The sequence below is a fragment of the Spermophilus citellus genome (genome assembly GCF_964194105.1).
Source record: "Spermophilus citellus genome assembly, chromosome: X".
NCBI classification, from domain to species: Eukaryota; Metazoa; Chordata; class Mammalia; order Rodentia; family Sciuridae; genus Spermophilus; species Spermophilus citellus.
The window spans coordinates 84790509-84806635 of record NC_138190.1 but is presented as its reverse complement, the minus strand read 5'-3'; the positions used below and the strand labels follow the sequence as shown (position 1 = coordinate 84806635).

The window sequence follows — 16127 nt, the reverse complement described above, 5'->3', positions numbered from 1 at the left end:
TCTAAATAAAATGCAAAATAGGGCCGGGGATATGGCTTAGTGATCGAGTGCCCCTGAGTTCAATGCCTGGTATGCCCCCCCCCCCCCCCCCGAAAGAAAGAAATAGTGTGGACTATAAGAGCTCTAGATGCAAAAGAGTACCCATTAAGTGAAAAGAATAAAAAGAGAAGATGGGGATCAACCAATGAGGTTCAAGAATCACAAAAAAATGATAATTACAACTTAAATCCAATATAATTATACCAAATTCATTCATTATAACTAAGGTATGAACAGAAAGAGACTTGTTTAAAATTGCAGAACAAAACTGTAATAGAGCTAGGAATCTAGCTCAAATGTACAAAATCTCAGACACATTCAAGAAGTATAAGACACAGAAAGCAAATTAAATTCAATACAGCTTAGATCCTCCCTTAGAATTGGCATTTAACACTTTGGATTAATAGCCTATCTGAGAGCAAGAGGAACGTGGAGGCTTTGAAAGAAATACTAGAATGATTATGGGTTATAAATAAGATCTGTAAGGAAAGAAGACATTATTTTAAATTATTCATTGTGAAGAAGAGGTATGCAAAGGCTTAACTCTGAGGTGCTTTCATAGAAACTTACCTTAATAACACTGACAAAACAATAAATCCTTAATCTACTACATAAGAGTAGACACAATAATTCCTGTTGGAATAAGTTTTTAAAAGGGTCTTGAAAAATACAATAAGCTCTCTTGGTTTACATTTCTTATAAAGGGGCCAGAAGCACAGAAGTAGAAAAGAACAGCAAAAGTTTACAATTCTAAGAGGAAAACCTAAAAGCAGTTTTTGGTGTCAAGACTTAATAAAAACAAGCGTGCCTCATTTGATTCTCTAGAAACATCTTGTTCCATATCTAATGAGGTGTTTGGATAATAAAGAAAAAAGATAATCTTGGGATTTTCTAATTCAAACTTGCAAGTTAATCAACTTCAGTTATTTCCACTGTAAACTGTATTTTCTAAAAGACAAAATACTCTACATTTCTAAAAGACAAAAAACATCTGCTCCACAGAAGCTAAATCAACACAAAAGTCAGAATAAGCAGAGACTCAGAGGATAAAGATTTACATGGTTATAGTATTAGACTCTCCAGAGGACTTATGGTGCACAGTTCTTCCTGAAATAAGAAACACAGTTAAAAATAATCCATGTATTTCTACATGTAAATGGGTAACCCTCAAAGTTTTTGTCATAGTTTTTAAAAAGGACCTGCTGGTCTATAATTATATTTCCAATTTGACAGCTACAATTATAATCATTCAGGCATCTATTTCCCACAAACTCTCCACAGCCATAACCTTTAGTGATTAATTATAAAGCTACAGGAGCAATAGTACACAGACTAATTTCCTAAAACAATAAAAGACAGAATTTCTCATTTGGAGCTAAATGAAACACGAACAGGTTGTTATTCATGCTGAAATCTTGATGCAGAGTCATGGTGCAGCCATTACAGAAGCTATTAAACAAAACCTTGAATCAAAGAAACTATAGGTCTGTCTTCAAAAGAGAAAATGCTGTTCTTGCCCAGAAATCTTCTAACATCTATGTTTGCTTTACCTTTTAAAGCTTAATGTTATTAATTCCATTATCCTCTCTCTTATCTTTGCTCTTACAGAATCCATCAAAAATATCAATTTCAATGAAATATGAGGGTATATAAAAACTTCCAAAGGGAGACTTCTTTTCTTCCATTTCAATTTAACACAAGCTTCCTACATTTTCAGGTCAGTGTCCTGTTTATTTTCTTAGATCATAAGAGTTTGGAAACTATGACTACTTTGGTTGTTTTGTGAAGAACAAAATGAATAATGGTTGATATTATAACTTCTAGGAATGTGTTTCCTTTTTGTACATTTTCCTGTGGAGTTGAAGTGTGTAGAACATGATATTTAATACATATTTTGATAAACACCTATCACAAACAAATAAATGCTAGGACTTCCATAAATAAATGGCAAGAGTCAATGGAAATGGATATTGGAATAAGAAGTTACAAGGATTATGCAAAGAAAATAGAATGTGATTCTTTTTAAAATGACAAGATAGGTAAACATATTAACACCAACAGAAATATTTTAATTGAATATTTGGTATCATTTTATAGCTGCTATAATTTGCCTTCTGGAGATTTAGCAACTAATCACTGTGATGAAATTGAATAGCAATGCTGTCACAATATGGCATTTAAAACAGAACATGCACCATCTAAAATTTAAAAGAAGAAAAATCTTTAAAAAATTTTTTTCTGGTCACATAGATCATAATGAAAATGGCTTATAAAAGCCAAAATTTTCTCGGGTAAAATGTCCATATGGCCACAAATAAATGAAGTGAACAGAGACCATTCATTTCTGTCTTTAGTTGTGCCTTATAGAAACAAAAGCTTCCCATGAGGAAAACAAAGGGAAATATTCACTCAGCACAATTTCAGAGCTGGGATTTAAGTCATAGTACTTATCAAGCTTACATTTAAAATGAAAGCAAAATTTTAAAGCATTTAATTGCTTGGAATATTTGTAGGTCTAACAGAAATTTTATAACTTGATTATTGGAGACAAATTTAGAAATCTAGTGAAACATTTGTTTTCTATACCTCACTTAATGAAAAAAAGAATATCAAAAAAAAGACTATCAGAGATATAGTCAAAACCATAATATCCAGAATACACTTTAGACTAAATCATGAATAGAATATTGGTCATACCAAATTAAGGACAAGTCCTTTTACCAGCACATCTTCTTGTCTAGAATTATTGATTGAGATGTAATACCAAAAGAAGAAACTATGTACCTTAGATTATACTAGAAAATCAATTCAAACATTAAAGAAATAATGTTAAACAAAAAGACCAAGAGAATATGTCTCAGTGCTAGCTCTTTCCTTACCCAGCTACTTGATGACCCAATTTCTTATCCTACAAGTATCGTCTGTGGGATAAGGCTTAATTATTTCAAGTCACTAAGACATCCAAAATTCAAATTTAGAAATCTTTGTCAATAACATTGTAAACAACGGGAGCTCTAGAGTTGACCTAAGAATGTTTATTAAAACTTACTAGTAATCAAACACAACAATTTCCTCAAACAATATCTTAGACACAATATGAGAGATTCTGAAAACCACAATTTGGAAATGGTTACCTAGGGGAATAGTCCTATCTATTTAAAACATCATTTAAAGCCATCCATTTTCTGAGTTTCACTTTAACATCATCTCCTACTCAAATACCTCACCCTATACATGAATATTTTTCTTATTTATTTAGAAATTTCTTCTCTTTATATTCTCATAGTACTTATTTATCATGTTGCTTTTGTCACATTTTATCTCAGAGTATATTTTATACATTGATTCATTTTTATTTTCATGTTTTATTAGTTCACTATAGTTGTATATAACCTTTAGGTTCATTTGACATAAACATATATGCATGAAATATAATTTGCTCCACTGAAGTGCCCTGTCCTTCCTCTTCCCTCCCCTCCTCCTTCCCCCTGTTCTTCTTTCAGTACTGTATTTGATTTCCTTCAATTTAATTACAGTTTTTAACTGGTATTTTAGAGCTACACATAAAGGTGAAATTCACTGTGGTATATTCATATTTGTACATTTGTAGGGGTGGCATACCTGGGATTGAACCCAGGGTTGCTTAACCACTGAACCTCATTCCCACCCCTTTTTATTTCGATACAGGGTCTGGCTAAGTTGATTAGGAAACTGCTAAGTTGCTGAGACTGGCCTTGAACCTGTGATCCTCTTGCCTCAGCCTATTGAGTTGCTGGAATTACAGGCATGTGCCACCACACCGGGATATATGTATATTTTTATCTCTTTCCTTAGATTGTACACATTTGAAATCCAGTGACTCTTGTCTTCTGTCCTCAGAGTATCAACATATTGCCTTATTGCTGTTTAACTATTGTACATTGTGTATACTTAATAAATATGAATTATTTAGATAAGAATGGGATAAGAAACCTGGGATGAAGCTGCAATAATAGGGCAGGCTTTAGCACACAGAAAGTACATTGATTGACTAGCACTGTACAAATCAGAATTCAATTCCACTGCAACAAAACAATGGAGATAATGGAATGTTTCTGAAATAAAATTGTGATCTCTAATCATTTTCTAGATTCAGTGCACAAGTTACCAATAGGGTTAAGTATCTTCTGAAGCAATTGTTTGTAATCAACGTATATATATTTCTTCCTCCTTCCTAATTCCACTTCTCCCCCACCCCTCAAAAAAGGATAGTCACCTTTTCAGGATCCCTGAATATACTTACCTGTGTTAGAAGTAAGATCATCAGGCTCTGATTCAGTCCCATTTTGGCTTCCATTTCCCTGAAGTGTGTTCATAGCCATGAGTTTCATCTTCTGCAGTTTCATTGCTTCAGCCATTGCTGCAGCAGTTATACCTAAAACCAGAATCATCCCATTTAAAATTGGGACCATTTCTTAATGTAACTGAAAGCTGAATACATTTATTTAGTAGGACTATGCTATACAATACAAGCCAAAAGTAAAATCAATGTTGAAATTATTAATATTTTAATGAGGTAATTTTCAAAATATAATTCCTTTATATTACAATGGACAGCATTAAAATTTACAAAAGAGGATAAGTATGGGTCTGATCTCCAATTCAAGACACAGAAAAACAGAGATAAGTAAAATGCCAATTGTTTGAAATATTCTAAGGCTTTTGATAATGCTTTCTAGTATCTGCCTAGAACTCTGGACTTTTGTTTTAAACAGAATTCAGTATGCATTAATTTTCATTAATGCATTAATTTTCACTTAATGAAAACAACAAAATTAAGTAGTTTAAAACAATATTATCAGAGAAAGTGCCCTGAAATGCTGCAAGGAACCCTTTCTAAAATACATTCTTCTTGACACTTCTGCTAAAGGATAGAATGTCTAGCCTAGGAGACTCAGCCTAGAGCAGGGAAGAAGGAAGCATTCATGTAGGTCTTTCACCCTCTTACATACCTCATACTTATAAAATGAGGAACCAAATAATTGAAAAAAAAATGGCTTGTCATCATTATGATCAGTCCCTGTGGTATAATTATATTATTTTGTATTATATGGAAGTTATTTTAAAAATCCACTTATTATTATGAAGGAAGAACAGAAATAGAGAAAAGGTATCATATATATTTGAAATTCTTTCTCCTAGAAAGTCTATATCAGGCAGTACCACAAAAATATATAAGGGAACAAGTAGTAAAAAGAGTAGATGAACCCATACTCCAACTATGCCCTCCAAAGTATCTGGTGAATTCAACTTATTTTTTTTTAGATATACTCCAAATTCTCAACCATCTATTAGTAAATTATTACACTGAACAATAGGAGAAAAATCTGGCAGATTTTTTAAAATAGTATTTCAGAGTTCTGCAAGATCTATTCTACCATGTAAAATGCAAGTCCAAGAAATATGGAGAATATCAGTTGTTGCAAAACAAAATGTAATTGTCACTAGAAGATCCTGATTCTAAGAGGCAGAGTAAATCCCTAAAAAAGCATAAATAAAAGCAGATTCAGCCTAGTACACCTATCTCTGAATGTTCTGGAGAATAATACAGTTTTAATTTGTCGATCCATACTTTACCCTGCAAAAAATTTTTTCAATGAATCAAAATATTCACCACATGGTTTGTCTCTAAATCATGGCAAAAAATGATTTGAAAGAAAATTGCTTTAGTTTATAAACTGATGACATACATGTGTACATTCTCTACAATCCCAGAGGTTTTATTGCCATATTTAATTTATCTTTACTGAATTCCTCCAAATGACCTCTCCTGGCCTCAAGAGTAATTCTGGGCAGAAAATAATGATGTCAATGATTTAATCAAAGGGAACCTTCCCAGGAAAAACAGGGCTGAGTAAATCTTAATGAAAAATGTATCAGAAAAATTTTTAGAATTTGTATAAACTCCTAAGAATTGAATTCTGACAATAATTAATTAATATTTATTTCACTATTTATATTGTAAATATGAATTTCTGTAAACAATAAGTGGCTTCTACTTGATAAAAAATAACAGTTAACAAAATTTAAACTTCTTGTAGACAAGGAGTTCCAGATAAAATAAGTGTCTTAACACACTCAAATTAAGAAAATTAATGAACAAGACTCCCCACATACTTTTAATTTACAGAAAAGATAGCAAATATTAATATGTATATAATTTTGTAAGCAAATTCTATTTTATAATATTGAAAAAAGTCAGTGAGCAATATTAATAAGGTAATATTAAGGTATAAAGAATCATATCATATTATCATACAAAAAATTTAGGAGCTATCTAGTTCATTTTTTTTGTATTGCAGATAAGGAAACTAAAGCAAACTTCCAGCTTCCAGCAAACTTCCAGCTTCCAGCAAACTTCCAGCTTCCAGCAAACTTCCAGCTGCCAGCTGATGATTGGCTTACAGGGGCCCCAGCAAACTTCTAGCTGCCAACTGATTGGCTCTTCTGCGGTGATGCTCATTGGGTTGTTTCCCCGCCCTTTCGGACTACGGAGCTGCTCATTGGGGGACTTTTTTTGGCTCTGCCCATGCGACCCAGCCAATCGGCCTCAAGAGCAGGAGGAGGGGGGGAGGTTGAGAGGCTTGTGGGAAGCCGGTGGTGGCAGTTGGGCTCTGAAGGTTTTTCCTGAGGAGCTGTTTTGTTTGGCCTGTGTGGTTCTAAAAATAAAGTTCGTTTCTTTTGACAAGTGGCTCCTGAATTGTGCCCAGCCAGACTGCGGCATTTGGTGGGCCCCATGAAGAACGACTGAGGGTAAGTGATAAGGTAAACTGCTTGTCCCTGAGGGCAGGGCGAGAGGATGGGTAGCCATTTTAAGATTCTTCTTTTGTTTTGTTTCGCTTTTGTTTTAAGTTGCCTGTCCCTGGAGATGAGTGAGAGGGAAGAAAAACTGCTCACATCTGAGGAAAAACTATTTGCGTCTGAGGAACAGATAGGGAGAAAGGACGGATGGACGTTTCAGGAGGATAGAAAGGCTGATATAATGATTTTGTGTTGTTCCATTTTTGTTTCATTCTGTCTCGGTTTTGTTTGGTGTTATCTTGTTGGGTTGTATTATAGTAGAAATATGGGATCATAAATTAGTAAAAAACAAACCGAAAGAGCGTTAAGTAAATTGTTAGAGGAAGGAGGCATCCCAGTAAAATCAAGAGCAGTCAGGGCATACGTTGATACAATACAACAATGTAGCCCATGGCTTTTTAAGGAGGAGTTGTTAAATATATCACAATGGAACCATCATGGTGAAGATTTAAAATGAATAGAAAAGAAAAGCCCAGGGACTCTGCCAGTTGGCACATTTCCATTGTGGACGTTCGTATCTTGTTTGCTTAGTCCAAAGCCTTCAGTTCAGACAATGGTAGAGGAAGGATAAGACATATTGATTCAAGTAAAAGAGAAGGTCTCTCAAGTTAGTCAGACAGAGGAAAAGATTCAAGTAAAAGAGAAGGTCTCTCGAGCTAGTCAGACAGAGGAAGAAAGTTTAGAGCAGAAAAAGCCATCAGGGGAAAAGTTACAACAGGAGACTGCTACTAACACCTTTCTATCACCAGAGGGCGTAAGTGTCCAACCAACAGCACCACCTCCATATGCTGGGAGGCCCCCAACCCCGCAGTTGAGTGTTGGGATCCTGAGACAGGATCTCAAATATTAACATGCCCTGTATTTGAGCAGGCAGGAGGGCAGCGAATTCACCATGCTTTAAATTTCAAAAAAGTGAAGCAGCTAAAAGAGGCTGTAACAATCTATGGTCCTCAAGCACCCTTCACTGTAAGCATGGTCGAATCCATTACCAACTTGAACATGATGCCAGCAGATTGGACTAACATGTGTAAAGTTATGCTAAATGGAGGACAATACCTGTTATGAAGGTTGCCAATGAGGAATTTTGCAAGGAGTCAGCTAGGCGAAATGCAGCAGCTGGTTATCCTCAGAGAAATCTAGATATGTTGTTAGGAAAGGGACCTTATGAGGATCAGCAGCAACAAATTGCATATGATCCTGGCGTATGCATACAAATTGCTGTAGAGACGGTTAGAGCATGAAAGACTTTACAAGGGCATGGAGGTTTACAAAGTCAATTATCTAAGGTAATACAAGGAGCTAATGAACCTTAAGCTGAATTTGTAGATAGGCTTATTCAAACAGCTACCAGAGTTTTGGGGAATACAGAACAAGCAATGCCATTAATAAAACAACTGGCTTATGAGCAAGCGAATCATTGGTGCAGAGAAGTCATTAGACCATGGAAACATTAAGATTTAAACACATATATTAAATTATGTAGAGACATTAATGAACAAAGGCAAGCCATGGCAGCTGCAGTGCAACAGGTTTTAGATGCCAGGCCAAAAACATGCTACAATTGTGAACAAACAGGACATTTTAAAAGGAATTGCCCATAGGAGGAGGGTTTAACAAAACTAGGTATCAAAGGAGTAGAATACTGGGTATGTGCCCACAATGCCATAGAGGGAGACATTGGGCTAATGAATGCTGCAGTCTGGCTGGGTACAATTCAGGAGCCACTTGTCAAAAGAAACGAACTTTATTTTTAGAACTACAAACGCCAAACCACACAGCTCTTCAGGAAAACCTTTAGAGCCCAACTGCCACCACCGGCTTCCCACAAGCCTCTCAACCTCCCCCCCTCCTCCTGCTCTTGAGGCCGATTGACTGGGTCGCATGGGCAGAGCCCAAAAAAAGTCCCCCAATGAGCAGCTCCGTAGTCTGAAAGGGCGGGGAAACAACCCAATGAGCATCACCGCAGAGGAACCAATCAGTTGGCAGCTAGAAGTTTGCTGGGGCCCCTGTAAGCCAATCATCAGCTGGCAGCTGGAAGTTTGCTGGAATCTAGAAGTTTGCTGGGGCCCCTTCGGCTATGGCTCTCAACATTAACACACTCAAATTAAGAAAATTAATGAACAAGAGTCCCCACATACTTTTAATTTACAGAAAAGATAGCAAATATTAATAAGTATATATTTTTGTAAGCAAATTCTATTTTATAATATTGAAAAAAGTGAGCAATATTAATAAGGTAATATTAAGGTATAAAGAATCATATCATATTATCACACAAAAAATTTAGGAGCTATCTAGTTCAATTTTTTTGTATCGCAGATAAGAAACTAAATCTCGCAGTGATCTCATGGGTCATTTATTTAAGGGAAGAGATAGAGTAAAAGTCCATTTCTTAAAAATGCTTGTTAAAGTGCTAAAGAAGCTCTAAAATTATTTAATGAAAACCTGAGTGACAAAATTCACGTGACACATATAGTTATATATTGTTAATTCTCTTTCTGTATCTGCTTACTTGATTCAAAGTATAGAGACCTAGTTTATAACTTCTATATTTTATATTGCCTCATGTCTATATTGCAAAGAGTTTTATGAAATCCTTAAATTCTGTTTGTTAAGTCTTCAATGCAGTGCCTGAATATCTATGTTTTTAGATAAATACACAATCAAGCACAGTGAAGCAATAGAAAATATGTAATGGTTTCTTTGTTGTTCTCACTGAAATTTGATCTTTTATTCAACTGATGAGTTATGTTATGGGCCAGGCTATATGGGCAATGACCAAACAGACTCCATTCTCCATTTTACCATGAGACTCCATATTAAGTAAGAAATGCTTCTCCCATGGGAAAGCCCTGCCTCTGTACCCATTAATAGTTACCTATTATAACATACTTGGCAACACAAAATAGTAATTCTTATACAATGTAAAATTGTTCTCTTTGGTTTCCATTTTTCTTGGGCGATGTGCCTTGTCAATGGTTGATTATTTAAACATTAGTAACCATTCTCTAACATATACTGAACTAAGGTCATTTTGAGCCACTTCCCTCTGCTGGCTTACTGCTATGCCAACCTGGAAAGTCCCCTGGGTAATACCAATGTACCCATTGCATTGTTTTGCTAACTGTCCAGTTAAGCTTCTGTACCTGCTTGCTTGCAGCTATGTCAACCCAGATGTGGTTTTTGCCTTTAAATATCCTAAAATGCTCAGGCTCGGGGCAGTTCCTTGCAGAGATAGTTATGGATCCTGTGGGGAGAAGTCAACAACCAGCTGGCTAAATAAACACTCTTTGGTTTGGACAAAACTGGGACTTTATGTGTTTTCTGAGAGACCTGCCCCACAACAAGTTATATTCTTATTTTCAGGGTCTCTCTTGGTGTACCACTGAAGGATTTAAAAGAAAATAATCAGTAACTGTCCACAAGTTCTCAAAATGCATCCTTGAGAGTATATAAAGACAATAATTGTTAAAGCTAAATTTGTGAGTTAGTTAGTTAAATTTTACTTGGGATCCAAGATATCAGCTTGGATCAGAAAACTAGAAAATCGTAAGTATAAAGAGAATGAAAAGATTCTTTTAAAAGTGAAGTTACATAATTATAGGTAAATATCTAGACATACATCTTTGATTCTGAAAATAATGCTTATTTTATATTATGTTCAAGGCACATATATTTAAATTAATAAAATAGATTTGAAAAGACAGAGATTCAGTGTTATTGAAGAAACACATTTTTCACTTTCAAATATTTGAATATTTACTTCTGTAACCTTAGTACCTTCCATTCTTGTTCATCAAGTTTTTTATTGGATTGAATTCTAGCTACTGTAATTATTTAGCATGTGAAAGTGCACAGCTTTTAAGGTACTCCATATTTTCCCTTTTGTAATTAACATTTATTAAATTATTGGATTTACTGTTTCTTATTAAAACACTGTATTGAGGCATGACTGACATAAAAAAGCTATAAATATACAATGTATGCAATTTGATGTTAGGTGTTCCCCAAAAGCTCATGTGTAAATCAAGGCTAAAAAGTGTTTAGAGGTGAAATAACTGGGTTATGAGAGTTTTGACCTAATCAGTGCATTATTACCCTGATAGAGTTTAACTGGGTGGTGACTATAGGCAGGTAGTGTGTGGCTGGAGGAGGTGGATTCTTGGGGTGGTGCCTTTGGGATTTATACTTGTTGTGATGAGGAGAGTTCTCTCTTTCTCACTTCTTCTGGGTGGCCATGCCCTAAGCTGTTTGTCTCTGTCACACTATTCCACCATGATGTTCTGCCTCATCTTAGGCCCTAAGTAATGGAGTAGGCCACCTATGGACTGAGAGTTCTGAAACTGTGAGCCACAAAATAAACTTATCCTCTTCTAATTGTACTTATTAGGTGTTTTTAGTCACCGTGGCGAAAAAGCTGACTAAAACAGATGACTTTGGAGGTAAGTACAAACCCAATGAAACTATCAGTACAATCTATGCCATAAACCTGTCATTTATCTCAATAATATTCCTCTCATGCAGTGTATTATTTTTCATGAATGTTAAGAACACTGAATATAAGATCTATTTTAGAAAAAGTTAAAGTATGCAAAACTTTGTACTTTGACTAATAGGTCCCTGTTTCCTCTCCCCCCTGGGTCATGACAATGTCTATTTTGTTCACCAGTTCTGAGTCTCAATATTTTAGAATCATCAGGTGAGTGATATACTGAAATATTTGTTCCTTTGTATCTTCACTTTAGTATAACATCTTCCAGGTTTATCCATGTTTTTTTAAAAAGAGAGAGAGAGAGAGAGAGAGAGAGAGAGAGAGAGAGAGAGATTTTAATATTTATTTTTTTAGTTTTTGGCGGACACAACATCTTTGTTTGTATGTGGTGCTGAGGATCGAACCCGGGCCGCACCCATGCCAGGTGAGCGCGCTACCACTTGAGCCACATCCCCAGCCCCTATCCATGTTTTAATAAATGGTAACATTTCCTTCTTTTTTAAGGATGAATAACTTTCCATTGTATGATACACACACACACACACACACACACACACACAAACACAGCACTTTTGTGTACATTTAGGTTGCTATTATGAATAATACTGTAGATGAAATAGAAATTAAGATATATATTTAATATCTTAATGTTGACTCCTTTAGATATATACTCAGAATTGGGATTGTTGGGTCATGTGGTAGATCTATTTTTAATATCTGAGGAACCTACATACTCTTCCCCTAGTGGATGCACCAATTTAAATTTTCAGCAATAGTGTGCAAGAGTTCACATTTCTCCACATCCTTGTCTACTCTTATTTTTAAAATAAATAATAGATATCCTAACAGATATGAGGTGATAGTTTATTGTGATTTTGACTTGTATTTCCCTGAGGTTATTGATATTGAACATGTTTTCATAATATGTATGTGTCTTCTTATGTATTATCCCTTTATCTGATTCATGGTCTGAAAATATTTTCTCCTATTCTATAGGGTGCCTTTTCACTATGTTGATTCTTTTCTCTTCAGAAGCCATTTAGCTGATGTAGTCATGCTTGTGTGTTTTGTTTTGGTTGCCTGTGCTTTTGGTATCATTTGAAAGAAATGATGGCCAAGCCCAATGTCAAGAAGAATTTTCCCTGTATTTTCTGCTAGAAGTTACTCTATCAGGTTTTATGTTTAATTCATTTTTAGATTATTTTTGTGTTTGGTGATAATTAGGGTCAGATTTCCTTATGCTTCTGTATATCCTGTTTTTCTAAAACAAGTTTGTGAATGAATAATCTTTCCTCACTTCATATTTTTCCACACCCTTTTCTTAACCTAAAATTCAGTGTAAAATTATGAAAAAAGTCCCACATATCATAATTGTCTATATATGATTTTCTGCTATTGATTTGAAGTATAGAAGGTCCTACTTCAGGATTACAATATTGAGAAAAGTACTAAAGAGTGAGAATTTCATTTAATAGCAAAACCAGCTTCTGGATTTTATAGGTAAAAACTCTCAGGTCCACAGAGGAAAAGTGAAAGAGGGGCTTAAGATAACAGCCAATGAGTAGTAGGGTTAAAAAGGGAACTCATGTCATGACTTTTCACCTATGTGCTTTGTCTAATAATCCACACATTCATAATTTTGATTTTAACTTTTTAAAAAAATACTCTAAAATGGGGGCTGGAGTTGTGGCTCAGCGGTAAAGCATTCGCCTAACATGTGGGAGGCCCTGGGTTTGATCCTCAGCATCACATAAAAATTAAGTAAAGGTATTGTGTCCAACTACAACTAAAACAAAATATTAAAAAAAAAAAACTCTGAAATGGATCACTGCCCTATGAGTCATTGAAAAGAAAAAAGCAGAAATTGTGTCACATAAATGTTATGTACCTCCATTTATTCATATGCAAAATTAAGGAATTGGACTTCATTGTCCTTAAGTTCCTTCAAATATTACATGGAAATTTCCTTTGCATTGTATAGTTCTTTGATTTACCTGCGGGATTTTTCTTTTATTATTCATGCATGTTTTTTTTTTAAAAAAAATTTCTTGCACTCCTTTCTCAATAGTAAACAAGTATTAGACTTACAACTTCATGCGATGTGTAGTCCTTACACTAGAAGTATGGGGGGAATCTATGAATTCCAATAATATTTACAGGGAGAAATTAGTAAGTTTGGGTCCTCAGTAGTGAACTGAACAAAAAGTGAGGCAAATTTAGCATTTCCTAATTGGTTATACTGTGTCCATCCCTTCACATTAGTTTAAAAGCTTTTCTATCAAAACTGTGAACAAGTAAATTAACTAAAGCAGATCTAGGAGTAATCAAATCTTGAGGTTTTCAATTAATTAAATGAAATGGCAAGTCGGTTCACTGCAACATGGTTTTATACTTTAAAAAAAACATTTAATTAAATTAAGAGACAAGGCATTCCAATTAATAATATCCTCCCAAAAATGAAAAGCAGTTTAGACCTGCCACATTATTTCAGTCTACCCATCAAGTACCCTGTGTTGGCTTGTTTGTTATTTGAATTCAAAGCTACTTTGGGTCAAGTATGATGTACTACAATATGAATAATGAAACATCTGGTGATATGAAATGTTAATGTGATATACTACATTGAATCTAGTGGTAACCGTTTTGAAATTCCCTATAAATCAATTGGCAATATATAAGTTTTTCCAAGCAGAAGTAGTATTCAGGTTTATTTTCAGGAGATGTTAATGCTCTGAACTATATTCAGAAAAATACCTGGACTCTAAAAGATTCAGAATGCAACTAAGGTGAAATCCATAGGATCTAAGAGTAAAAAAAAATTAAAAACAGAGAAGCTACATATAAGTACTTACAGTACAATATTACAATAGTTCTTAAGTTTGGCATTCAGGGATAAGTACAACATAAAAAATTCCTTAGTTCAATGCTATGGCTGTGAGGTAAAGGTTGACAAAATACAATTTGGGAAGTTCTTACAACCTAGATAGCTGCTGTTTACATAGCCAAAGATATTTTGAAAACTTGCTTGAATTACACATAGATATTAAGAAAGGAGACAACACATCCGTACCAAAGTTCACCTTGCCCTATAAAGACAACAGACTGGAGGATGTACATAAGACAGTGAATTTGCAGTTCAGAATAGAGCAGAAAAAGTGAAATCATAGGAAGCGTTGGCAGGGCAAGCAACACAGAACTACAGAGAGGCAACCAAATCAGAGACCAGGAGAAGCCTGGCTGCTATTTTGAACAAACTGCTGCTCCACATCCTGAACTGCCTAACAAAATTCCAAGTTGCTAAGCAACTGCTTATTTTCTTATAGACTTCTGAAAATGCATAATAAGCATTTAAAAGTTTGAAAGTCAAGTAATTTATTCAAATAGTCCCATTTCATCTACTGTTAAAATTATAAGCAAGATTTAAGCAATTTATCAAAACTGATTTGTATCCACATTTTCCAAAAACATTTAAAAAGAATTTTTGACACATATAAACTCTTCTAATAGTATGTGTACATTCTATTAGGTGATACATTTCCTATGTGCCATTTGACTATTTATTACACAAAAAGTTAAAAATAAAACCTGTTTTAAAAATGGAAGAAGGAAGAGAAGTAAGGGAGTTGAAAGCCAAATTACACAACATTAGATTCATAACAAAAACCTTATATAGCACTTACGCCATATAGCATACACTCTTTTAAGTTCTTTACCTATATTAAGTCATTTAATATCCATACCAACCTTAAGCAGGGAATACCATTATTGTTTGCATTTTTATATAAGAATACTGAAGCACAGAATCTGAATAAATGTTCTAATGTGAAACAGCAAATAAATTTGAAATTGGAGATTAAATTCAGGTTATCTAGATAGGTCTGGATTTCTTTATTGTAGATAATTTTAAAAGCTTTTCAGATATAATAATTACTATTAATTTCCTAAAGAAGCATAGAATAGGATAACTAGTATAAACTCTTAAGACATTAATATTATATAGAACACACTTTGATTGATATTGCACTAATTATTTTTTAGTTAGGATATAAGCTCAACACAATTTCCTTGACTAAGTTTTTTTCTATGTCTGTATATTTAATTGAGTTATACCTGTTACTGGTGAAATCATTTTAAATTGTAAAAGTTTCAGCTTTTTATACTTACTTAGTAAGAAAACTATCAATTATCTTGCTGTACTACTCAATAGACCATTTTCTTTTTAAAGCATATTTAACCTGGGTTGGGATTATAGCTCAGTGATAGAGTACTTGCCTAGCATGTGTGAGGCACTGGGCTCAATCCCCAGCACTATATAAAAATAAATAAATAAAGGCATTGTGTCTATCTACACCTAAAATATTTAAAAAGAATTTTTGATGCATATAAACTCTTCTAATAGTAGGTATACATTCGATTAGGTTATACATTTCCTAAAGTGACTATTTGAGCATTTTTATATAGTTCCTAGATATTTAAAGATACAGCATAAGAATCTTGTAGCCATGACAGTTTATGCATCTGTGATTTTTAAACCAGCAGTGGCATTTCCAGAAAATTTTATTATAAATCTAGTTGAGAGTATGCATTAGATAGAGAGTACTTACTGGAGTAACTGAATACCTCCAATTTAGGAAATTAGAATGAGATTGTGTTCCCAAGGGTTATCCCAGGAATTCAGGGAGACTACCTGAATTGATGGGCACCCTACAACAGTATCAGTAATCTCTTTCCTCAGCTCTCCCATCATCAAGTACAG

At 34.3% G+C, this 16127-nt stretch overlaps 1 protein-coding gene across 3 annotated transcripts in view; it reads right to left on the bottom strand.

Moving 5' to 3' along the window:
* The window catches only part of DACH2 (dachshund family transcription factor 2), a 548049-nt gene that overhangs the window by 189201 nt on the left and 342721 nt on the right, over positions 1–16127 (bottom strand). For all 3 annotated transcript variants that reach the window (XM_081276418.1, XM_081276416.1, XM_081276417.1), the window contains exon 4: positions 4322–4453. In XM_081276418.1, coding sequence (XP_081132544.1) covers positions 4322–4453 — 132 coding nt within the window. The remainder of the gene's footprint in view (positions 1–4321; positions 4454–16127) is intronic.